General features: G+C 39.6%; 1 protein-coding gene across 1 annotated transcript in view; it reads left to right on the top strand.

Moving 5' to 3' along the window:
• Positions 1-254: 254 nt before the first annotated feature.
• Positions 255-25,027, top strand: part of LOC135473458 (uncharacterized) — a 63,235-nt gene continuing 38,462 nt past the window's right edge. Inside the window, exons 1-9 of the mRNA XM_064753309.1 lie at positions 255-355; positions 2,095-2,178; positions 8,038-8,088; positions 9,184-9,230; positions 15,557-15,633; positions 20,047-20,124; positions 21,149-21,296; positions 22,723-22,789; positions 23,539-23,662. Of these exons, the coding sequence (XP_064609379.1) occupies positions 269-355; positions 2,095-2,178; positions 8,038-8,088; positions 9,184-9,230; positions 15,557-15,633; positions 20,047-20,124; positions 21,149-21,296; positions 22,723-22,789; positions 23,539-23,662 (763 nt within the window). The 5' untranslated portion in view covers positions 255-268. The remainder of the gene's footprint in view (positions 356-2,094; positions 2,179-8,037; positions 8,089-9,183; positions 9,231-15,556; positions 15,634-20,046; positions 20,125-21,148; positions 21,297-22,722; positions 22,790-23,538; positions 23,663-25,027) is intronic.

Here is a 25,027-nt window from a genome sequence, read left to right on the forward strand (position 1 = left end):
CACTTGGCCACATTAATTTGGCGGGTAATTTCGACAAGTCAAAGCCATGTGACATCAACACAGAGCACGTTGCTGACAAGACGAGAGGTGTACCTGTTTGGTGTAAGCAGTAAGGTGCTCAAGGTTCTATCCGTTGCGTTAATTTCCTTGCATGGAAATTAACGTAGCGGATTTTTGTAAATGTCTTGGTCTTTTCTGGAACTCCTAATGTTCTATTCATGAAACTTTGACAGTAATTATGCGATTCAGAAAAACCCAGGAGGAGGCGATGGACGCGTACCTGGACAGCGTGGGTCTGTGGCGGAAACCGACAGCCAAGGATGGTTCCTGTCTGTTTCGGGCTGTCGCTGAACAGGTAGGACGACCCGAACTCGGGTGTTCAAACCCAGAGTTGTTGAGTACATGTCCCTGTGTTAAATATTCGAATGACAGGATGTAATTAGAGAGACTTGTCCACTTTCTCTGTAGCAGTCAAGTTTAACGTTATGACTACTAGAGTTGTCAAAACCAGATATCGGCGTGGACCACTGACTGAGGCGACACACCACGTGGCCAAGAAGTCAGCTGTAGGCCTACAGCCCTGGCATTTATCAGTTTTATTCGAATGAAACACAATTGTAACACAGCTCGAAAACAATAAAGCTACACACTTTAAAAGGTATTGTAAATAGTAACTCACTTCTTCAGTATTCGTAATGGAATAATGCAGCTGTAATATGGGACAGAAAAAAAGGGAAGAAACAAGAATACCCCAAACTCCTCAAACTGGTGAGCTATAGGTGAAATTAACAAACAGGGAAGAACTACTTGCACATATTAAATTGATGAGATGTATATGTAAAACAAACATTTGTGTATACTGTATTATAGTTATAAACCAGTTATTTAAAGACACATAGGAGCTTATGGATTGTAAGATGAACTAATTCAGAACTATAAATCAAATACTGGTAGTATATATCAAGGTAACATTTGAAAATATCATAAAGATTTAACAGGCTTTTGGAATGGATATACATGTACATATACTAAAAGTTATATTTCAACTGAAAAGACCATAAAATGAATGTAAACATACAGGTAGTTTTCTTTTTGAAGTTAAAAATGTAGAATACCTGTTTCACACTGCTTGACTAGGAAGAGTAAATCCAGGATCAGCCATTACACAAATAAAAGACAAGTACTTTATTTGACAGGTGATATTTTTCCAGACTGGCAAAAAAATTTGGCAAATGTATTATTCGCATGAAAAGCTTGCTGCCTTTACACCAATCATGTTTGCTCCATGAAGAGGTCAAAAAATATTTCTGAGCAGTTAGCCAACCCATCCATGCTTCAAATAGATGTCTTCGTTAGAGACTTGATGAAAAATGTTTAGATCAGGTTGACAACATTACAAGTCTGGCCACAAAATATTAGATATGGGTACAACTTCTAAGGGCTCAACGTGGCTCAGTTGGTTAGCGCGCTAGCGCAACGTAGTGACCCAGAAGCCTCTCACCAATGCGGTCGCTTTGAGTTCAAGACCACCTTATGCTGGCTTCCTCTCCAGCTGTACGTGGGAAGGTCTGACAGCAACATGCGGATGGTCATGGGTTTCCCCCGGGCTGTGCCCGGCTTCCACCCACCATAATGCTGGCCGCCGTGGTATAAGTGAAATATTTTTGAGTACGGCGTAAAACACCAATCAAAAAAAAAAAAAAAAAATCTAAGGGCTCAAGAAAACCCCAAAAACAAATGGAACCCCAAAATCCAGAGAATCAGAAATCATTCGAAACATTAAAAAAAACAAGAGACAGTATTACCTTACACAAGTTATAGATCTTATACATGTAACTGGAACAAAAGAAAGAAAAATATCAAATACTTAGAATTATTTTTGAGCAGTTCCATTTTGGAGCTCACATCATATTTTGAATGGTACTATTCTGTTTAGGGAATACACATAAGATGGCCAATGATTGCTTTAGAGTGACCATAAAATTTGTCTTCTGTATTGTACTGGAGTGGTATTAGGGGAGAAAAATATATCCCCCTCCCCTCCTCTGAAGAAAAAATGAGAATCCCATGCCATTCTTTGTTTTTGTTTTCTAGCTATTTCAGACTCAAGTCTTTCATCTTCAAGTGCGACAGGCCTGTGTACAGTACTTGGCTGACCACAAACAGGAGTTCGCACCTGTAAGTTTTAATACCAAACCGTTGTATCAGTTCTATATGAGGGGTCAAAACATCACCTGCCTACCTGATACGAAAGACAAAGATTTAGCCAGACTGTGTAATTTGGCTCTCTTATTTCCAGTTTTCTGTGTCTCTCCCATGTTAATGTTGTCAGAATAGTGCATCTACCCACCCCTGACTAAAGCTATGTCAACAGGTAAACTTTTTGAAGTGGCAAGTTAAAAAACTGATCTGCCTGCAGTTTTATGCCTTCCAAGCAGTCTGCACAAAAGGTTTTCAGCATTTGCATTTTTTTTTCCTGCAAGAGTTTTGCTACCAAATTTCAATCAGCTGTAATTAGCAGTTTTGTAGCAAAATGATGATTATGATAAACACTGTCTGAAAGGAAACATTCTAATATTCTGAGCAAGAACAATAAGTGTCAGTGTTTCTATACAAAAAATATTCATTGTTTGCCAAAGATAACATAACTTTCAACGCAGTAATGTCTAATGCTGATTGTAGTTCTGCCTGTATATATATATATATATATATATATATACAATTTTTTGCTGACCTTGTGTCTTATAACTGACTTTTTGTACATGAATCATTTGACAATCATTTGCTTTTATTACAATCAAGATTTTTTTTTTCTTTAAAAAAGCTCAAAAAAAATATGGAAAGTAAATCAAGTCACACTGTCATGCCATTTCCTGACACACAGTGAACTGTAATCACATCTCAGAAAGCTGAGTTCACTCGGTACACTTTATCATATGGACACTTCAAATTCACCAAGTGGAAGGAAACTAGGACTGTCTTCAGATGATGCAATATTTTCCTTCCTGCTTTGAAATTTTGACTTCATACATTTGACCCAATAAATGACACCAGACCGTTGAGGCAGAGTTTGAACAAGCCACGCGAGTTAGTCTCTGGAATAGTGGTTCAAAGCCAGATAAAGATTCCTGTACAATCTGATGGTGATGATGAAATATACTGTAGATAATATCCGTTACTCTACACGAGAGCTGAAGAGCAAACTGCCTTTGTCCACAGGACAGTCTCGGGATGACTGTGTTCAGAGAGCTTACTAATCTGGGAGCTGATGTTTGATTCAGTGGCTTAATGATTAGACCATTCACCTCAAAGTTGGGACACTGATGTGTTCCCTGAGAGTTCAAGTCCAGCTCATGCTGCCTTCCTCTCTGTGAGCCAGTATTCTGTGGATGGTTGCTCTGCCCAGTTGTCTCCCAACACAATGCTTGTTGCTGTCATAAATGAAATGTCCTTGAGTACAATATAAAAAACAAGTCAGATAAAATAAAGCCGGGATCCCTGGGATCAAACCTGCCGTACTAAAGACTTTAAAAATGGTACTTGTTTTGCTGCTCAGCACCAAGAGGTTAGAGCAGGGAAACCGAACTGATTGCCTCAGTGTCAGCATAGGCCTAATGTAACTGGGTGGGGTGTCATGTCTGATGTGTTTGACAAGGTACATGTAATTTCAGTGGTGGTAGCACTTTGGTGGCATGGCCTGTCCCTGCCACAGGATGATGCTCTATGCGTACGCTCACATAATGGCTACTCATCGTCACAGGACTGAAAAAGTGTTGAACATCATGTAAAACTGCAAGAATAGACACATACGTCGTATGATTTCCATCCAACAAAGTATTGGCAGTGTGAGAGCCACATCCAAGCATGACGGAACACCAGGACAACTATTGGAATTGTCTCTTTCTAAAATCTGCAGAACTTTGTTTTTGACTTTGTCCTTTTTTATAGTACAATGCACATGAAGTGGTAAGACTGGGCCTGTTAAATCGACATTGTAGCCTGTGATTCATATCAGCAAGATATTTGACCTAATTGATATTGCCACATTTGATGTCTAAAATGTGGAAGTAAGTGGTTTTACAAAGATACACATCTTTGCACAGCAGATTTGAACCGGTAAAAACCACACTTAATGCTGTGATTGAATTTTTGATAAGAGTGGGGGGGGGGGGGGAGGTAAATAGATTGATTTTTTGGTTTTTCATCATTCATTAGCGTCACAGCATTGATGTGCCACCTTTGATGTTCTCTGTGACAAGTGAACTTGAAGCAGAACTCTGAATTTTCATCACAATTTTGGGAACTTCAAAGAGGATGAAAGATGGGGTGGGGAAGGGGAATATAATTGCTTTAATTGTTGACACTGCTACACTGTAAGCTAGTAGGGCTGCAGTAAAAAGCTTTTCCACGGTCAGAGATTCGTAAATGAGGGGTACTAGATCAATCCCTGTGCTCTAACTTTTTCAGTATCCATGTGGATACTAACTATTAGGGTTCTTGTTTAAGATCGCGTTTCGTCCATGAGTTGATTTTGGTCATTGGGTTTCTGGGGGCTGTTTCTCAAAGGGGTCATAATTTTACACCGGTCGTAGATACCCCAGTCGTATGCTGTTAGTATGCGACGTCATGGTGATTAGGCCGGCGTAACGTTACAACCCCTTTAAGAAACATCCCCCAGGGGCAATGCAACTTCATTGGGCAAGGGCCTCAGTGGAGCTCAATCAGTTTAACCATCTTAGCCAGCGAGGCCTGTTTTGCCATTTTCATGAAAACTTAAACAAAGTTACAACAAGTATCATTGCTACACTTTCTTGTGAAAGTAAAATTCTGTCCTCTATTGAAACATTTTATTTATTTATTTATTTATTTATTTGATTGATTTTTAACACCATACTCAAGAATATTCCACTTAAAATTATGAATGTGTCGTAATTATTTTTGACAAACATCAATGTTCAAGTGTTTGTGAAATCATCTTTTAAATGTCTTCAGCAATAGAGACGAATTATTCAAAATGTGTGTTGACCAGTTTCATGCAATACTGATCATGCGGGAACGTAGGCAGGAAAATGTTCGCACCACAAAAAAAATATATATATGTTTGTCTCGGCCAATATTGACCTAGGAGTGTCGTCATAGCAATCATCGGTGCATCCTGCCATCTCGGTATTTTTGCATTAACAAGGTATGTCCTGAACAGCTTATCCCAACTTCACATGAGGAAGACCCTTATTGATTTCCAGACACATTGGCTTACTGTTTCAAGGTCATTGGGGTCATTAAAGTTAAATTTCTTGAACAGCTTGTCAACAAGATAGCTCTTGACATTTGGAACCAGCGTTTCCTAAACATGCCTAATATGTAAACCTAGGAGTGTTGATGAACTTAACATTCAATATTCCATGACCAATCATTAAATTTAGTCCGTCTGGCCAGTTGTCTGTTCCTCCATCTGCAAATGGTCTACAGCTTTACCTCTCAATTCTAGGCTTCGTTTGGACTCTTGGTGGTTTTATCCGATTATGGGCCGTTCTTCCGGGTACTGTTGGCCGTTTCCTCTGGGCTCTGATCTGCTTCCTTTGGGCTCTAGGCTGTTTGCTAGCACAGCACAATGACCCAGGAGCCTCTCAACAATGCAGTCGCCATGAGTTCAAGTCCAGCTTATGCTGGCTTTCTCTCCAGCCGTAAGTGAGAAGGTCTCTCAGCAACCTGTGGATGGTTGTGGGTTTCCCCGGGCTCTGCTCGGTTTCCTCCCACTATAATGCTGGCCGCCATGGCATAAGTGAAATATTCTTGAGTACGGAATAAAACACCAACCAAATAAATATAGGCTGTCTGTAGTTTCTTCTGGGCTGTGGGCTATTTCCTCTGGGTTCAGGGCTGGGTTTTAGTCTGGGCTCTAGTTTCTTTTCTCTTGGGTAGAGGCGGATTCCTCTTGGCTCTGAGGTGTTTTCATCTGAGGTATGGGCTGTTTCCTCTAGGCCATGGGCGGTTTCCTCTAGACTCTAGTTTTTCTCTAGGTTTCAGGCAGATTTATCTAGGCTTTGAGGTGTTTCATCTGGGGTATGGGCTGTTTCTTGTGGACTGGGTGGTTTGCTCTGGGCTTCTATGTGATTTCTGCATGCTGTTTCCTCCATCCAGAGAGTGAGTGGGATAAACATTGTCAGCCAAGTAGATTACTTGTGAATGAAAATTTTCTGTGTAAATTTGTTGAGGTAATACTGGCTTGTGGCTTACATGACACTCATGGTACAGCTGAAGCTTCATATTTGCACAGAGGTTTATATGTCAACCTAATACTGGCATGTGCAATATTGTTATGGTCAATTGTAATTCCTAATTAGCCATGACCTATATGTATGCATTGCCCATGTGGACAACCCATTATTCTCAATAAAACACGTAGATGGTGAATTTTTGAGTTGTTTTAAAAGTTAATGAACAAGATTAGATGATATTCACAGAAGAACAGCTGATAGTAACCAGAAACTTATAGTATGTTAGACAACTGATGCACATGTACAAATTGTGAACATCAACAAAACCTAGTTTTAGACTTATGAACCTGTGAAGCAGAGGTTTGTATTAACTCCCATGTTATTTGCACAATGTTTTCAGCATCATGTGTGAAGCTAGTAAGCGTGTTTGCACGAGTAAAACGAGAAATACCAAGATGTCCACAGTTTCAAATGGCACTGAACACCATGCAATCAGTCAAGTGATATGCAACTTGTATATTAAATCAGTCTTTAAGCGAGCTAATTAGAAATGAGATTGAGGAGGGGGGGGGGAAAGGGTGAAAGAGGCACTCTTATTTTCAGAATCTGGTTAATTCTGCACGGCCATTTTTAAGACTGCTTAAGTTACACAATACCTTGGCTTAAGTGCAAAACATTAACCTACTCCATAAGGCAAATTTGCTCAACCACAGCAAAGAACCAAGTGTTTGTTAAATTGATGCACGAATTATAAATTTAATTTGGATTGCACTTTTATGTTAAAGTTAAAAATCACTTTGTAAAACAGTCCTTCTGTTCTGACAAATGAGGCTTGTTGAATAGTTACAAGGGGAGGCAAATCTTGTAACCGTGAGATTACCAGAATACATTCAATATGTATAACATGTACAATCTAGTGTGTGAAAGACAACAACTTACACCAGGGGCCGTATTTTCCTTTGGAAACTTTGAAATTTGTACACTGATTCTTTGCTGCAAAACAATGTAGCAACCACATTTTAATTTCTTTTCTACTCTGAGTTTTTACTTTTTAAGCACTGGCAATTTTATGACTTTATACTCAAGTTGCTTGATTAATATGGGCCCAGGATACATGTGCATCAAAAATAGAATGTTTATTATATTTTTTTGTCTCATAATAACAGTAGACCCTTTTGCATTCTTACTGCTCTTATGGAGACGCATCATTTGGCTGTGCACTCATATATGGTAGTCACCATTCTACATGATGTGTTAAAAGTATTTTGATGCAGACCAGTGTATGATTTTTTTTTTGTTAAAGTGATGTAACTATCGAATGCCGATGACCATGCGAGGTTTTCTTCATTCAGTGACAAACAAATCCACAAACATGACTACCCTAAGTCTTCAACATTTTTGACCTCCTGTGGAACTTATATTTTAATGCATTCTGACAAAAATCGTGAGGTGTAGAGAAATAATTTGCAAACTTATATGAAGCTTGAATCTTCAGTTACACAAATAAATCATTTTAGCCTCATTTTCATTTTAACTGTATACATAGTTTTCGCTGAAAAAATATGTTGTAGTGGTTGGAAAGGTTGAACCTAGAAAGCATTGCAACTCTTTGGCAGTATGTAAGGTGTGGTTTTTGCAAATTTCTGCTTTTTTGAGTCCCATAAAACTTTGGATGGACTCCAGCATACACTGTAGCTTCAGGTCAAAAATAGAAAAGTACACCTGAAAAACTAGAACCAAACTGTTTCCATTGCAACGTCTGCAGTGTTGTAGCATTTCTGGCTCATTATTTCTGACACATTTTTGTTTTTACCTATAGTTTATTGAGGGGTCATTTGAGAACTACCTGTGCCAGCTGGATGACCCTAAGGTAAGTGCTACTTACTTGTAGTTCATGTCATTAACTGAAAACTAACAAAAATATTCTGCCATTTTCTTGTCATGGGGTGGTTCATTTTCAAGTGTTTTTAAGATGATTATCTTTCAGTAAGGGAATTTCGAGATCAAACTGAAGGTCCAAAGTCCTATAGAATCACATGACATGTCAAAAGCTCTTATATTTATAGTAAAATTTATAGTAGATGAATGATGGAGAAAATTTTGGAGCTGAACGCTTGTGACCTTAAGTTCCTGGAGCAAAGAGGCGTTACCTGCCTATGGAACATGGTGAGACAGGTGTTCAGTAAGTTATGTCACATGATACATGGACTACCCTCATGCAGCTGTTTTCAAGTCAGATGTTTGTTGAATCCCTCTTGTCAGCAACTTGCCAAAAGTCGTTGGTTTACCCTGGGCATTCAAATTTCGTCCACCCATAAAACTAACTGGCGTCGTATAACTGGAAAATTCTTGAGTGTGAGATTGAAACAACAAATCAGAAAGAAAGAAAAAATAAATCCATCCCTATGGCGTTGAACAAATAAATATTTTCTCATTAATAGTTATAAAGTGGATTATCATTTATAGTTGTAACAGAAATGAGAGAAATTGAATTTAGTCAAACTGGCTGCATCTTGGAGTTGTAGTGGGCTATTTACAGTTTCTCCCGCCCATAAATTTGACCACTTAGTCTGTGGTACGAGTCAATAAATCATGATTACAGCATTACCTATAAATCAAATAGATGATTAAAATAATGTAAGTATTTCACTCTAAAGTTAAGCATTTTTCATGTGATACATTTTGCTTGATTCTGATTCACTCACCATTGGGGCCATTGAAGATTTTTTTGTGTGAAGTTTGATTAATTTCTTATCAGAAAACCATTATTTATTTATTTTTTTATTTATTTGATTGGTGTTTTACGCCATACTCAAGAATATTTCACTTGTATGATTGGGTGACACTAACATTGGAAAGATGTCATAGTTGGTAATATCAGATTCCACTAGTATAATAGTCAATAATATCCCTTGATTACAAATTTCTAATTTTGTTTTATGTTGGTTATCTCTCAATATCTCAGGTATGGGCTGGTCAGGTAGAGATAAGTGCCTTATCATGTTTGTACAGGTAAGTTTCATATTTTATCCTGGATTATTTTGATAAAATTTAGAAGAAATGCTTCATGTGTCTTTCCTTGCACGAGTGCTAGGGCCAAAATTAAAATATTATAAGTTTGACGTTACACGACCGACCCATCAAAAAGGCCTCGAATGAAATTGTTTTTACAGATTTTTATTTTATTTCATTTTTTTTTTTTTTCACCGATCGTTTGAAATATCACTCTGTTTATGCAGGTGACAGGCACAATTTCCAAAAATCTGGCCTAAGGATGGCTTATTTTCACTGATACGTGGAGGCTGCTGCCATCGTTTGCCCGGAGGACGTGCGCACACGATTGTGATATTGTATCTGTATTCAGCCACCCCATCGTAAAATATCTCTCAACCGTTGAGACTGACCTTTAATCAATATTTTCTCAGAAAATCTCTGCTTTTAAGCAAGTCACCACGTGATGCTGTCTACCAGATTGACCTAAATTGGTACGTCAGTCACGCTGATGTGTATTGGGAATCTGACATCTTGTAAAAATATATCACAGTGCAATTTAAGTATTCCAGTCTGTAGAACAGCTCAGCAAACAATGATGGTGTACAAGGTAGACATCGATGTTGTTTTGAAAGCTAATTGTTGAATGAAGAAAAAGTATGAAGTGCCAGATGGTTTTTAAGGGACAAGAAATTGAGCCTGTAACTGTGAATTTTTTTTTTTTTTTTTTACCACCTAAACATCAACCACATGTGTGCATGTGCTGGCCACGAAAACAGTAGCTGCGCATTTTGTGAGTAGGGCTCAGAAAGCCAAATATTGTGAAAGTGAGATAAAAATTGTCTAGAAATCCTCAAAACCACCAGCGAATGTAATTCACTTGACTTTTGGGAGTGTTTTCTCGTATTTTCGCTCTGCTGAGAAAGTCGTCGGAAGGCTCTGTTCCCAAATACATATTTTACCATTGATAGCATTTCGGCTCTGAACTAGACCTTACCCAATATTAAAAGTTCACGGCCGATTTTTTGGCTCACAATTTCCTCCCAGCTGTTAAACAATGTCGGTCTTATAGCACGTTGACGGGTATACGTATCAGATAACTGTAGATTGAAATACATGTACCTCTGAAGTGTACCTCTGATATTCATTTGGATACCTGTAAAATAGTGTTGCCATATTTGGTTGGGGGGGACTGATGACCAGTGTCCTTGTGATTCGAAAGGGAGTCGAGATTTCAAATTAATTACTCATTTCGTGAGATAATCATTGTAAAATGTTCAAGGAAATCTTGTAAACATCGCAGCTTTCAGCGTCTTTCGACGGCGAGATGTACAGTTGCTTGTGATCCTTGCCGTACCTATTCTCATGAATTGCTGAGAGCTGTGTTGCTCTGGTTATAATCGGCGTGAAATGTTCACAAATACTGACAAAACTTGGACACATAGACCTACAGGCCTACCTCCAAGGACAAGTCACTCAAGCTATAGCTGAGGTTCTAGAGTAACCCATTTACATAAATCCTCTAGCTTATGTTTTTGTGAATTAAATTAATTCATTCATGGACTGGTATAATCACGGGGACAAATTGAGACCTTACCCTGTAATATCCGCTGAAACATGATCAGGATGGAAGATTTTTGTTCTAAACCCATGTTATCAAAGATTCCCCAACAGATCTCCTTTTATGTCCGAACCCACCATTGTGTTACTCTCATTTCACTTGTATCACAGTTCCCCTGCATGAGTCCCTTCTGTAGGCATGGAAAGATATCCTTCAGGAGATCTCAAAATTTAAAAAAAAAAAATTGGTTAGTCAAGTGTGTAGATACCCCGTCAAAACTCTATAGCCGCGTTTAGACTACAGCCGGGCCGGGCCCATTTTAGCAGGGTCGCGCTTGATCAGGGCCGAGCCCCCTTGACAAGTACCGTTTACATTACACGCCTCGCTGGCGGGCCAAATCCATTATCACAAACAGGAACGACAACTCAGGTTGAGTTGGGCTATTTATTTGTGGCACTCTTCAGACATTGGAGGTACAAACACTTTATTCAGCTGCGAAAATGGCGCTGCCAGTAGTTGTAAGGCAAAGATACAGACGGCCTTTTCGAAACTCATATACATCCACCTGTATGATGTTCTCGTTGTGACGAGCGCTCTCAAGTTGCGCCTGCACGTTTTCCTCGTCCCAAATAGCTAATAGATGTTCTGTCTCCTCTTTTGTCCAAGTAGTGCCACGATTTGTTGACATATTTAAATTCTTATTGTTCGAAAAAAAGTGCGCCAATTGAAAAGCCGGAAGTGGAAGGTCAGAGGAAGTTGCCTTTAAGCATGCGCAGTTAAGTCCTCTGAGCGGGCCAGGCATGGTGACGCGTTTACACTACACGTTTGGCTAGCCGAGCCGAGCTTCAGCTGGGTCGAGCCTACCTCTCGTTGAGGGGTTCGGCCCGGTCAAATCTGGCACGGTGCCGAGTACGCTTAAGCCGTTTAGACTACCCAATTTTTTGCCGGGCCGTGCCCCATCAGGGCCGAGCCTGGTTGAAAAGCGGTAGTGTAAACGGGGCTTATGCTAGGGAGCATGTAGCTGGGAATATATTGGTATAATTTCCTGAACTGTCAGTGATATCATCACTGCCAGATGCTGCCAGAGTTACCAAAACTTTGGTAAATAGGAACTGTATCTGTTTGTGAAATGGGAAACAATGGTGATGACAAGAGAAAGGGAATGTTCATTTCTAAATGGATACAGGGTAGATCACATACAAAAACAAAGCTGATATGTTCCATCCTGTAATCTTCATGCAACACAACATGATTTTGGCTCTCCTTTTCCTCATGTATAAATGTTTTGGACAGTGTAAATTAGGTCAAAGCTGGTGATCTGAGCTGAGGCTCACTTGGGTGCTTACACTTCATAATTTTAGACAAGCATGTTCATTGAATGATGTATTGAAAATGGAATAAATATTTGATACTTCACCTGAAGGAAGAACCCCCTAAATCTCACAAAATTCAATTAAAATTAGGAAAATGAAAGCAGATTTCTCAGTTCAGATTTTATTTTACAAGGTCATGAGGTTCCACTTCACTCTGTCACAAGTATTTAAAAGTATAAGCTGAACAGGATTTTGTTTATATTTTCACATGCTGGCCCCATCTGTACAGGGCCTGAAAATGCTAGCACAAACTGTTGGCTTAAATTCTGCCATAGCACTCATAAAAATACATAAGATGTTTACCTGTTAGTTTTATTGCAAAGATCTAAGAGTATTTATTTATATTTATTTTGAGAATTGCCAAATATTGGGTGATATAATTTAGTACTGTGTACTGATCAATGTTGAGCAAGTTTAATTGTGATCAATTATTTGAATAGGATTCTACGATTGTTCTTCCCTTCTGCGAAAAAAAAAAATGAAAAAAAAACGGCTTATGTAAACTCTTTTGTTTTAAGGGCTTGTAACATCAAACAACACTAAAAATGTTTTAATTTAGGCCTAGTGTAGCATATAATGAATCAGGCGACTCTTACCCAAGTAGGCAAAGCTGTGAGTTCAAGTCTAGCTCCAGCTGACTTAATTCACCTCCAACAGTATGCCAGCAACCTGCAGATGGTTGTGAGTTTTCCCCCTGGCTTAACCTATTTTCTTCCCTGGCCATCCTAGTTTAAGTGAAATATTTTTGAATACGTCATAAAACACCAATGAAATAAATAAATAAATACATGAATAAACATGTAGGCATATTTTCAAAGGTTACGTGTAGTCAAGGATAATTCTGAAGTCAGCACAGATTGAACAGTATCACCATGGAGATGAATATTTATCTTTTCTCTGCTCCCTAAACCCAAAAGACAACAAGCAGTTACTTGCTGATTTATACTTTTGGCAAATACAAACAGGAGCAGCACAATTCCTTACAAAGTGTTAAGACTAAGTATCAAATTAGGTGAGGGTCCAAGGACCAGCCTGTAAAAACTGCCCTAACTCCCACCCTGGGGCTGAAGTGGTTAGCGCGCCAGTGCCTCGCAATGATCCAGGAGCCTGTCGCCAGTGCGGTCAGTGTGAGTCCCCCTCATCCTGGCTTCTTCTCCAGCTGTAAGTGAGAAGGTCTGCCAGCAACCTGCGATGGTCGTGAGTTTCCATTGCGTTCGTATAAGTGAAATATTTGTGAGTACGGCGTAAAACACCTTTCAAATAAAAAAATTCCCCACTGCCACCTCCCCCGCACTCCCCCCAACACACCCCACCCCCATCCCAGTTCTGTAGCCTCTGACAGTATTGTATTGTAGACATTCACTTATCATTTGTAATAAATTATCAGATCACAATATCACAGAAATACATCAAAGGCAAGGTTCGGTCACAGTTAACGATAAGTAAGCACCAATATTGTTGAAACAATGAACTGTGATTTTAAATAATATCAGAGCATCATGGGTTCTAGAGTACTCATCTGGGTGGACAATGATGATGATTAGACAACACATGCGTTCATGTGACAAGCATGGCACTTTGAAATGATCCCATTTGTATTGAACATAAAAGCTGTTTTCTCAGCTGGAGAGACACTTATATTTTTTTTAACCGCGTTTATTTCTTTTAGTCTTTAAACCAATAGTACGCATACTATACTTGAGTTGTGTGTTATCACCTACGCATGTGCGTAGAAAGCTTTAACCCCCCCCCTCCCCCCCTCCCCCCCGCCCGCATGGCTGACGTGGCCTAGGTTGTATCCTGTTACTCTATCAACAAGAGCAAACCTTACATACTTGTTGTTATACCAATACCGCAACCTTTCACATATGAAAGAGCAACTTTTAGTGTTAGTTATGCACATTTGTGATTAGATTTTAGAGACAAAACTACATGGGTTGGTTTCAGGGCTTTACAAAAAGTATAATTTTATCATTCTACACAGAATAATGCCTTCAGAATATGCTTGAATAAACACCTTACAAACATGCAAAAAGGTTGATGAATTTGGGTAGATAAACACAATCCAGCCATTATCCAACTTTTTTTTTTCCAGATAATTCGTTTTGCTAAATTTTTGCCACCAATGGGAAAATTCAAGTATGAAGTATCCTAATTCAAATTTTTAGGACCGATATTAATTGCGCTGAAAGCAAACAATAGTATTACCCTCCCAGTTTTTCTGAAAAAGTAAAGATAGGAATATGTTGTTCATTCGATGAAATAACCATGTGGGGAAGGACGAAACTAAATATTCTTTCTAAAATTACATTTTTTAGTATTGGTTAAAAAGAGCAGACCATGTGTAACAAAATTTGGAATTATTGGGTACATGAATTGAATTGGGTACATCACGTACAAGAAATGTTTTACGTGGTTTTTTGTGTGTTGGTGATGGAGAGAAAAATGCAGAGATCTTGACTTTCACAGCAAATGCTAAGCTTGTGGGTAAAGTGGGAACAGAGAAAAGTACTACGAAGGAATACTTACAACTGAATACTATGGCCTAACATTTTATCCGTGGCTAGATTACTCATTTTGTCTGATCATGGGATGTGTGATGATGTTGAAAAGATGTTTTGAGGGTAGTTGTTCTGAAGGAGGGGAAACTCTTCAGAATTCCTGCAAAATTGTCTGTTTCAAGTGAAATCAACAACAGAAGTAATGTTTTATGACCTTTATTGCCCTCTAAAAATGCTCTTTTTCGGCCAGGAGAGGTCAGAGCAAGGAAACATGACTGGTTGGCTTGGTGTCAGTGTAATTAAATGTGACCTGGTGAGATGTTCGGTCTGGTGTCTTCAGCATGATACTTCGGTGGTAGCAGCACTCTGGCAGCCCTGAACTCGCCCTGCCACAAAAAGGACACAGTATATGCACGCACACCTAATCACTCCTTGTCTTCAAATGACTGAAAAAAATCTTTCAAGTGTGACGTAAATACCCAAGCTTACACGCATACTAGTCTGTGCTCACGCTGTGATTTCACCCATTCTAACTTTTAGTGATTGATGGATCAAATTTAATGATAATGCCTTACATTCAGTAAAAAAAAAAAAAAAAATGGAAGTACTGTATGAGAATAAAATTTTTCCTATGGTTGACGTCCTTGCTGCTTACAAACTCGCATACGTTTTACAAGAGTATAGTTTTAATTTATATCGAAGTGATACGGCCGCATGCCAGGCCATTGACTCAGTCCTGTGTGGGGCTAAAGTCACTCCCCCTGTATCCTTCTGTTGACATAATTCTGGTAACCAGCTGTTTTCTTCTTGATCAATAAATATTGATGTGGTGTGTAAAAAAATTTCAAAAAAGCAATATTGTCCCTAACCAGCAGTGTGTTCCCTTATTATTGATGTCTTCTTGTTATACAGGCGTGATTTTATCATATATCAAACAATTGGCAAGCCCCCAGTTAATGCTACACAAAACGGTTTTAATGAGAAGGTAAGTGGAATGTGCACATGTAGACATATATATATATGGTGTATACAAACACGACAGATTTTGGGTCTGACTTCTATAATTTGATGCTCTCAGTTGGTTAGTGCGCTAGCGCAGCGTCATGACCCAGGAGCCTCTCACCAATGCGGCCGCTGTGAGTTCAAGTCCAACTCATTCTGGCTTCCTTTCCAGCTCTGTGGGAAGGTTTGTCAGCTACCTGCAGGCTTCCCGCAGGCTCTGCCCGGTTTCCTCCCATCATAATGCTGGCTGCCGTCGCATAAGTGAAATATTCTTGAAACCAATCAAATAAATAAATAATTTGATGCTTTCCTTGTATGGTGCATTTTATAGACTAAGGCTAGAGGTTCCTATTGGTTCTAGAAAGCACTTGAATTCAGGTTTTCTTTGTTACATATGATGTTGAATTATGTTCAAAATGGACTCGAAACAATACTCAATAATCTTCAGTGGAAAGCTCACATTTAAACAGAATGATCCGTGAATTAGTGCTGGAAAATAATATGGTATTATCGTCCTTAATAGTCCATAAAACAATTTTTTTTTTTGTGTGATGCAAATCATGTCGAGCAATTTGTGCTCAAGCTTTTAATAATGAGGTGATGGTTTTCATGTAGGTAGGGGGCTGGCAGGGGCCAAATTGGTAAGGTGATTAATTGCCTGTAATTAACTACATGTACATTTGGATCATATGAAATATTTCCTTCCTATGCTTAGACCAGACAGGGAGTTTTCAGGAATCGCTGTGTCCATTGTTCTCTGGGCTTTTGTGGCTGTAAAAGGTTGACTGTTCACTTTTTGTGATCTTACATGATGTTCAGTTAAGACCACTTACCCTCCCAAATATGACCTGTCATGTGTGGGAAAGTCTGTCAGTAACTTGCTAAAGCTCAGTGGTTTACTCCAGGCACTCCAATGTCCATCCACAGTACTGATCACCATATTATAAGCAAAACATTTTCTTTCGTACAAATTTAACTAATAATCAAGTAAATAAATAAATGAAAAAAGGATAATAAATCAAAATATACACCATGCTATGACAATTTTAAAGGATGGACATTTGGGTATGTCTGCATTTGACTTCTCAAAAAATATATCAAATCACTGACCTTCAAAGTGCATATAATTGTTGATCTTGTGTGATGTAAATGATCTAAATCATCCACAAATGCTATACAATTTAACAGATTTTGTTTGTATTGTTTTGTTTATGCTTTGTGCAGTTGTCCCTTTCTGCCTGCACTATAGTTACCATGACAACATACAAGAATGCTGTCTCCATGTGTTACATTTAATAAAATAAAAATAACTGCTACTTTGAGCATATACAAAGCTCCACAGTTCATGAGCATGGATCAAAAAGATAAGAAACCAAAAAAAAACAGAACAAATTTATGTGCCCGTGAGAAAGATTTGAGGTACATGTAGATTTCTCAGTATTTTTTTGTGACAGACTTAATATGTCGTGAAGAAGCGAACTGTGACATTGCCTTTTGAGCTTGTAAATATTTACGTTTCAATGGAGCTGCTTTGTGTGGATTTTGTTTGGTTCATTTTGTCAACATAAACAAATGATGGCAAAAAATTGATATTGTTGAAATGGTGGTTGTGTTTGCACAAAGATCTCAAAGATGTTTATGGCTCAGCCTGAATGTTTGTGCTGCATTTAATAGGTGCATGTATCTGTTACTTAGCTAGGCCTGGTATATGTAAGTATTTAAAATTGCAATGTAGAAGATTGTTACAAACTGTATGGATAACTAGAAATAACCAGAAAACCTATTGGAGGTAATTCATATTTTTATTTTCTGTTTTTAAATAATTGTAGTTCATGTTTTTATTGTAGGGTAATTGTGTGATTTGTGTGGAATTAATAGGTTCTGGATGCCTCTATGTGTGATGGGGATTGGTGACGCCTTTGCATCGAAGAGACTAAATCTTTAATATTTTGATTTATTTATTTTATAAACCACCAATCTAATTTGTGTGCATAAGAGATTTTTTTTTTTTTTTCTGCCTGGAAAAGTATTAATTAATACCGTTGTCGTTGTTGTACTTTGAAGCATTTTATTTTCTTCTCAAATACATGAAATTGATTGACAGACGCACAAACATCTGAGGGCCTCCGTGGCTCAGTTGGTTAGCATGCTAGTGCAGCGTAATAACCCAGCAGTCTCTCACCAATGCAGTCGCTGTGAGTTCAAGTCCAGCTCATGTTGGCTTCCTCTCCGGCCGTACGTTTAACTTGGTCCTACAAGCCATTGTGCATCACAAGTCCTGGTTCTTAGCTACAATAAGAAGCTCTATAAGTCCCTTTCTCTAGCTTTTAGCTGCTCAGTTGGCATTACTGTCGTTCAAATTTATGACATCCTGTTCTTTTAACACGTGCCCTTCACTGTCGCCCTGACGTTTCTCAGACATTCGCTTTTTGCCGGATGTCGCAGTTATTGCAATTTTGTGCTTGTTCATGCAGCAAGTCATTTTACTCATTGTGTCTGGCCATGGCAACTAGCCCTCTGACATAAATTTTATAGTTTCCAATCTTGCCTCCATTGTTGATTTAGCCTAATGGCTGTAACAGCCTTGTAGGGGTAAGTCAGCCCTGCAGGTGACAGTCTGTGCATTGATGGAAATTTTGCCTATTACTTGTCAAATGGCCGATAGTTTATTCTGGGCTCCTGTTCTCCTCCACCCACCAAGCCAACCACCAAAAAGCCTGTGGTTTATTCTGGATTCCTGGTCTCCTCCACACACTGGGCCAACCTCCAAACAGACAGTGGTTTTTTCTGGGCACACTAGTTTATTGTGGGCTCCCGGTTCTCCTCCACCCACAGAACCAACCACGGAAGGGACTGTGGCTTTATTCTGGGCTCCTGGTCTCCTCCACCCACAGAGCCAACCACCAAAGGGACAGTGGTTTTATTCTGGGCTCTCAGCTTTCCTCCATACACTGCATCAACCACCAAAGGCACAGTGGTTTTATTCTGGGCGCTCGGTTTTCCTCCACCCGCAGAACCAACCACCGAAGGGATAGTGGTTTTATTCTGGGCTCCCAGTTTTCCTCCATACATTGCATCAACCATCGAAGGGACAATGGATTATTCTGGGCTTCTGGTCTCCATCCACAGAGCCAACCACCAAAGGGACAGTGGTTTTATTCTGGGCACCTGGTCTCCTCAACCCAGAGAGCCACCAAAGGGACAGTGAATTATTCTGCTCTCCTGGGCTCCTCCACCCACAGAGCCAACCATCAAAGGGACTGTGGTTTTATTCTGGACTCCCAGTTCTCCTCCACCCACAGAACCAACCACCAAAGGGACTGTGGTTTTATTCTGGGCACCTGGTCTCCTCCACCCACAGAGCCACCAAAGGAACAGTGGTTTTATTCTGGGCTCCTGGTCTCCTCCACCCACAGAACCAACCACCAAAGGGACTGTGGTTTTATTCTGGACTCGGGGTTCTGCTCCACCCACAGAGCCAACCACCAAAGGGACAGTGGTTTTATTTTGAGCTCCTGGTCTTCCCACCCACAGAACCAACTACCAAAGGGATTGAGATAATGATTCCAGTGGTTTCATGATTACTCTAAATAACGTAAAATTTCGTCTACAGAAGTGTATTTTTAGAGGCAAATAAATGTCACAAAGTATTTTTTTGGTGCTGAAACTTGCAATTTTCCAGTAGAATATCTTTCCATATTCCAAGCAAACCCGCAAAACACCTTTCTAAAATCTGTAGAACTTTCAGAATCTGAAAAATTGGGCAAGTTAGTCATGGATGAAATTTATGGTCATTTAGGGCACCATAAGTCTTGTTTTAGTTTTTAAACCTTTTGGTGTTGACTGTACTTGTATATTCATTTATTCATTTAATTTTATTTTGTGGCTCTGATGGACCGTGTGCAAAAATAAATCAATATAGTTTGTCTCTGAACCCTAACCAAATAATGTGTACAGACATGTCTAGACATGAAAGTCTTTTATTTCTTTAAGAAAGTATTTTTTTTTATTACGTTGACAAGTTGAGTGGTTATCGCGCCAGTGAGGCATAATGACTCAGGAGCCTTTCACCATTGCTGTTGCAGTGAGGTCCTGTCCAGCTCTTGCTGGCTTCCTCTATGTTTGTAAGTGGGAAGGTCTGACAGCAACCTGCAGATGGTCGTGGGTTTCTCCTGGGCTTTTGTCAGATTTCCTCACACCATGATGCTGACCAGCATTGTATAAGGAAACTGTTCTTGAGTGCGGCATAAAACACAATACAAAACAACAAACAAACATATGAATTCACGTTAGCTTGTGTACACTTGTACATTGAATACATGTACAGTCCCTACTGCATGTAGAACATTGAACACTTGATGTAATAAGTGGCATAGTTTCTGTTTTCTTCCTACAGATAGTTTTGTGTTTTACTGACGGCAACCATTATGACAGTGTCTATCCAAAAACATTCGGGCAGAGCATTGCTATTTGTCAGTGTAAGTGGAACAGATCATATTTTATATTTATGTTATCAGTAGACTATATAGTTTCCACTTCTACACCTGGGGCCTGTTTTACTCAACATTATAGTTCACAGATATTTCTCCGTAAATGTTCCCACTGACAGGCTGCATTGGTGCGCCATAAATTCGTGTAAATTATGAAGTAAAATTTGTGTTCTGAAGTTTTGTTAGAGTGGTTCATGTATCATGATTTAAATGTTCACTCTGAAGTGAAATGTAAAAAAATTAAAAAATTTAATTTCCTCAGCCGTAAACTTGGGAACAGCTTTGTAAAACAGTTTGGTGCACTTTTAATTTCCACGGCTTGCGAAGTAGTGTATGAGAACAAAACAGGATACTCTTGTTTACCTACATGTACCCAAGAAAAACAAACCTCACCTGTGTCAATATGCTGATAGGAATAGGAAGCCCAAATAGCATGGTAAAATGTCTGTTTCACCTGCATTTAGGGAGGGGGCCTCCGTGGCTCAGTCGGTTAGTGCGCTAGAGCAGCGTAATGACCCAGCAGCCTCTTACCAATGCGGTCGCTTTGAGTAAAGTCCAGCTCATGCTGGCTTCCTCTCTGGACGCAAGTGGGAAGGTCAGGCAGCAACCTGTGGATGGTTGTGGGTTTCCCCCCGGGCTCTGCCCGGTTTCCACCCACCATAATGCTGGCCGTCGTCGTATAAGTGAAATATTCTTGAGTACGGCGTAAAACACCAATCAAATAAAGAAATAAATACATTAGGGTGGATCCAACCCTGTACATACTCATTAAACAAAGGCAAGTACCAAGCAATGCATTCCTTGAAGACGGCTTCTTTTCCACCAATATGATTTGCAATTGTGTACTCCACATACATCTGGAGAAGTTTTCAGTGATGTGCCATAGGTTGCTGTTAACACTGGGCACTCATAAATGACAATCATAAAAGTGCCAAAATTCTTCAATACTGTAGGACATTAACCACCAGCCAGTTTAACTGTTGTCATCCTGTGTTGCCTCCATGGTTTACAGCAATTGTGTACGAGACATTGTACAGAGGGGTTTTCAGACTAGACAGGGAGTTGGAGGAGGCTGTACGCTTCATCAGAGAGCAGTCCAAGTCGAGACGCTACAGGAAAGATACCTCTCCCAACTGGCGCCTGGAGCGACCAGAATTAAGGTATTTATACAGAGTGTCTTTGTCTTGGGTTTGCTGACGTGGGGCTGTATCTGGAGTACTGCCAGCTGATGTGAGACCTTATCTGGGGTACTACGTTTTCTGGGGTAGGCTGCTGTGAGACTTCCTCCAGGACAGGCTGATGTGACAGTTTATGTGGGACAGGCTGCTGTGATACATTATTTGGAATAGGCTGATGTGAGACTTTGTCTGGGGTAGTCTGCTGTGAGACTTTATCTGGGGTAGGCTGCTGTGGGCCTTCATCCGGAATAGGCTGCTGTGAGACTTCCTCCAGGACAGGCTGATGTGACAGTTTATGTGGGACAGGCTGCTGTGATACATTATTTGGAATAGGCTGATGTGAGACTTTGTCTGGGGTAGTCTGCTGTGGGACTTCATCTGGAATAGGCTGCTGTGAGACTTTATCTGAGACAGGCTGCTGTGAGACTTTATCTGGGGTAGGCTGCTATGAGACTTTGTCTGGGGTAGTCTGCTGTGAGACTTTGTCTGGGGTAGTCTGCTGTGGGACTTCATCTGAGACAGGCTGCTGTGAGACTTTATCTGGGGTAGGCTGCTATGAGACTTTATCCCGGTAACGCTAATGTAAGACTTCATCTGACAGGCTGCTGTGAGACTTTATTTGGGGCAGGCTGCTGTGAGACTATCTGGGGCAGGCTGCTGTGAGACTTCATCTGGGGTAAGGTTGATGTGAGACTTTATCTGTGGTAAGGTTGATGTGAGACTTTATCTGGGGTAGGCTGATGTGAAACTTTATGTGCATAGGATATGCTACATGAACTTTCTGTGAATCCTTGATGATAAAAGTGGATATTTTGGGCTTGTGCAGTAAATGATTAAAGATGTGAAATATGATCAAGGTCCACAGAAAAATGTTCGAAGGTTTGTATGGAAGTTTGATGTTGTACTGAAAAAAAAAATGGTAAATTTCAACATGAAAAGTAATCTTATGTAACATTCATTTTCCATTAAAAATACAGTTTTTCTGGGATTCTTTACTGTGGGATGATTTATTTTTCCCAAACAAATTGTTTACAGTTAAGTGGTTTCCAGTGTTTCACACTGAATTTGAAGTTTGATTAACTTAAGTGGGATCTGTATACGCACACTGTGGAGATATCGTTAAAAGTGAAATTTAGTTCTTTGCAATCTGCTCCATTTAAACTGGAACAAGGTTGAAAAATGTTGAAATTAAACCTGCCTACTTTAGTGTCCATGTGAGAGGAGGTAAAGATTTTAAAAACTGTGTCAAATCATTTAGCAAAAAAATCAATAGACTGAACAGTAAACTTTCCCTCCAAGTATAGCTGTAGACTGGGTTGTAAATAAGCCTTATTGATCAATTAAAAAGGAGAGCATACTTGAAACACCTTGTCTGGTTTAACAGTGTAGTGTGGTAATGTGTTTGTAGTGTAGCAGAGAGTGAACCATTGATGGCGCTGGAAACGACACCCTGTAGCCATGGCAACAGGTTTCATGTGAGTACATATAATTCTATACAGACATGCACAAAATTCGACCTCAGATACACTTTCAGCATTGATTTATTTAGTTTTGACTAGTGTTTTACACCTTATTCAGGAATGTTTCACTTATGCGACTGCTTTGCAGGACACAACTTGCCTTCCATGAATTATGAGACATGTCAGAAACACAAATGAGTGGTTGTTTGCCCTGTGCACTCTGGTTTCCTTCACCCATAAAACTGACCAAAAAATAAATAAAACAGTAAACAAACAAAAAAATTGTGGCTCTTGGATCACCTTTAAGTGAATTGCTCTTTAAGTGAACCCAGCATTTATTTATTTATTTGTTTTTTTGATTGGTGTTTTAAGCTGTATTCAAGAATATTACACTTATTCGATGCTGATCAGCATTATCATGTGAGGAAACCAGGCAGAGCCCGGGGGAACCCATGACCATTTGCAGGTTGCTGTCAGACCTTCCCTTGGAAGCCAGCATGTGCTGGAATTGAACTCACAGCGAATGCATTGGTGAGAGGCCCCGGACCCAGCATTTAAGGAAAATAAGAATCTGACAAAGCAGCAAGGAGAATGCATATGTCTTAGCCTTTCAGTTTAATCTGAGGAAAAGATGAAAATGATTGGATCTATGAAAGTGATGCAATACATCCATTAGCTAAGTTTCTAATTGTTTGCTGTTGTGGTTGCATCAATTTCAGGATAAAATAAAATTGAGGATTATTTTTGTGTAAATTTTGCTCTAGGAGGAGCCGATGAGGCCTGTAGAAGGAAAGGCTTCCCCTCCTGTTCCGTTTCGCATCGCCAAGGCGTTAGATCCAGAGATCTATCGCAATGTTGAACTTGACATTTGGCAAGAAGCAAAGAAGGGTGAGTTGAAATTTGGAATCTGTGCATGTGGAGCATAAATTTGTTTGTATCATTACGCTTGAATAGGGGAGGGATATTAAATTATTTGCTTTTTCTTCAGAGTCATGGGGCAGGTTCTTTTTGCTCATATCTTGAAAACTGGTTAGAGCAGAATCTTGTTTATATTGAGCTCACAGATTATATTGAGCATTTGGGGAGCTTGTGTTCAGTGCATATGATTTAGCTTTCCAAACATTTATGACATGCCTATGTTACCCTCTAAATTTACTTCAGCATGGATGTCCAGTATGCTGCAGGATGCTCACAGTCTTTGATTGCAACTCGTATTATTTGCATTTGATTTGCATGTATCACCATTTTCAAACATATTTCACCTCCACGTGATGAGTAGGGTTTAATTTATGGGCGGAGGAAGCTATACAGATTCCAGAGACAGCCATATTCCTTTGCCAGTCTAACCTGACAAATCTTAAAGCCACTGAGGTCACAGCACGGAGACCAAATAACTCTTGACCAAATACTTCAAAAATGGTACTCGTTGTTGCTTCGCTTGGCACTCATCACTGAGAAATTAGAGCAAGGAAACATGACTGGTTGGGCCGGGTGTCAGTATAATGTGACTGGGTGAGGTAAGTGTCATGTCTGGTGTCTTTGGCATGATACTTCAGTGGCATCAGCACTTTGGCAGTATGGACTCGCTCTGCACAAGAAGCCACAATATATGTATACACACACACCTAGTGAATCCTCATCAAATTGTTCAGTATGCCATAAAACCCAAACCATAGGTACCACAACACAAGAACTAGTTTAGTTATATTTCAGTGCAGTCTTTGGTAAGTGACTTCACTGGTGCCAAATGTCTGCTGTGCTTACATATTAAAGTGAATATAACACTGACGTCTACCCAAGGGTCTTAATCTTATTTAAAGTCAAATATTTGGGTATATATATTCATATGGACTTGGCCACATGGACAGTGTACAACGTATGCCTGTTAAACTGGTGACTGAAAAATTGTTTAAAGCATGACTTCAAAAACCCAAGCACTCACTCATTTGTTTAAAAAAAAAAAAAACATGCAACAAGAACTGCAGTGGAACAATTTAGGTGTAGGGTGCTTGTTTGTTGCTTGACTTTGATGCGTAACATTTATTGTGAGTCTGCCATACATGTGGTGCTTACCTCGCGTAGGAGAGCTCATCCTAAAAGCTGTTGCTGAGCTTGTTTATCTACCCATGGGATCCCTTTTGATTCCTAATCTGTTAGATTGGCTTTAGTTGCACAAGTGACATTGGATGAACATATAGTAATACTGGTTTGGATCAGAGTTATCTGATAACTCTCAGTTTTGTTATCAGAGAA

Source organism: Liolophura sinensis, chromosome 8, assembly GCF_032854445.1.
Source record: "Liolophura sinensis isolate JHLJ2023 chromosome 8, CUHK_Ljap_v2, whole genome shotgun sequence".
In the NCBI taxonomy this organism is placed as follows: domain Eukaryota; kingdom Metazoa; phylum Mollusca; class Polyplacophora; order Chitonida; family Chitonidae; genus Liolophura; species Liolophura sinensis.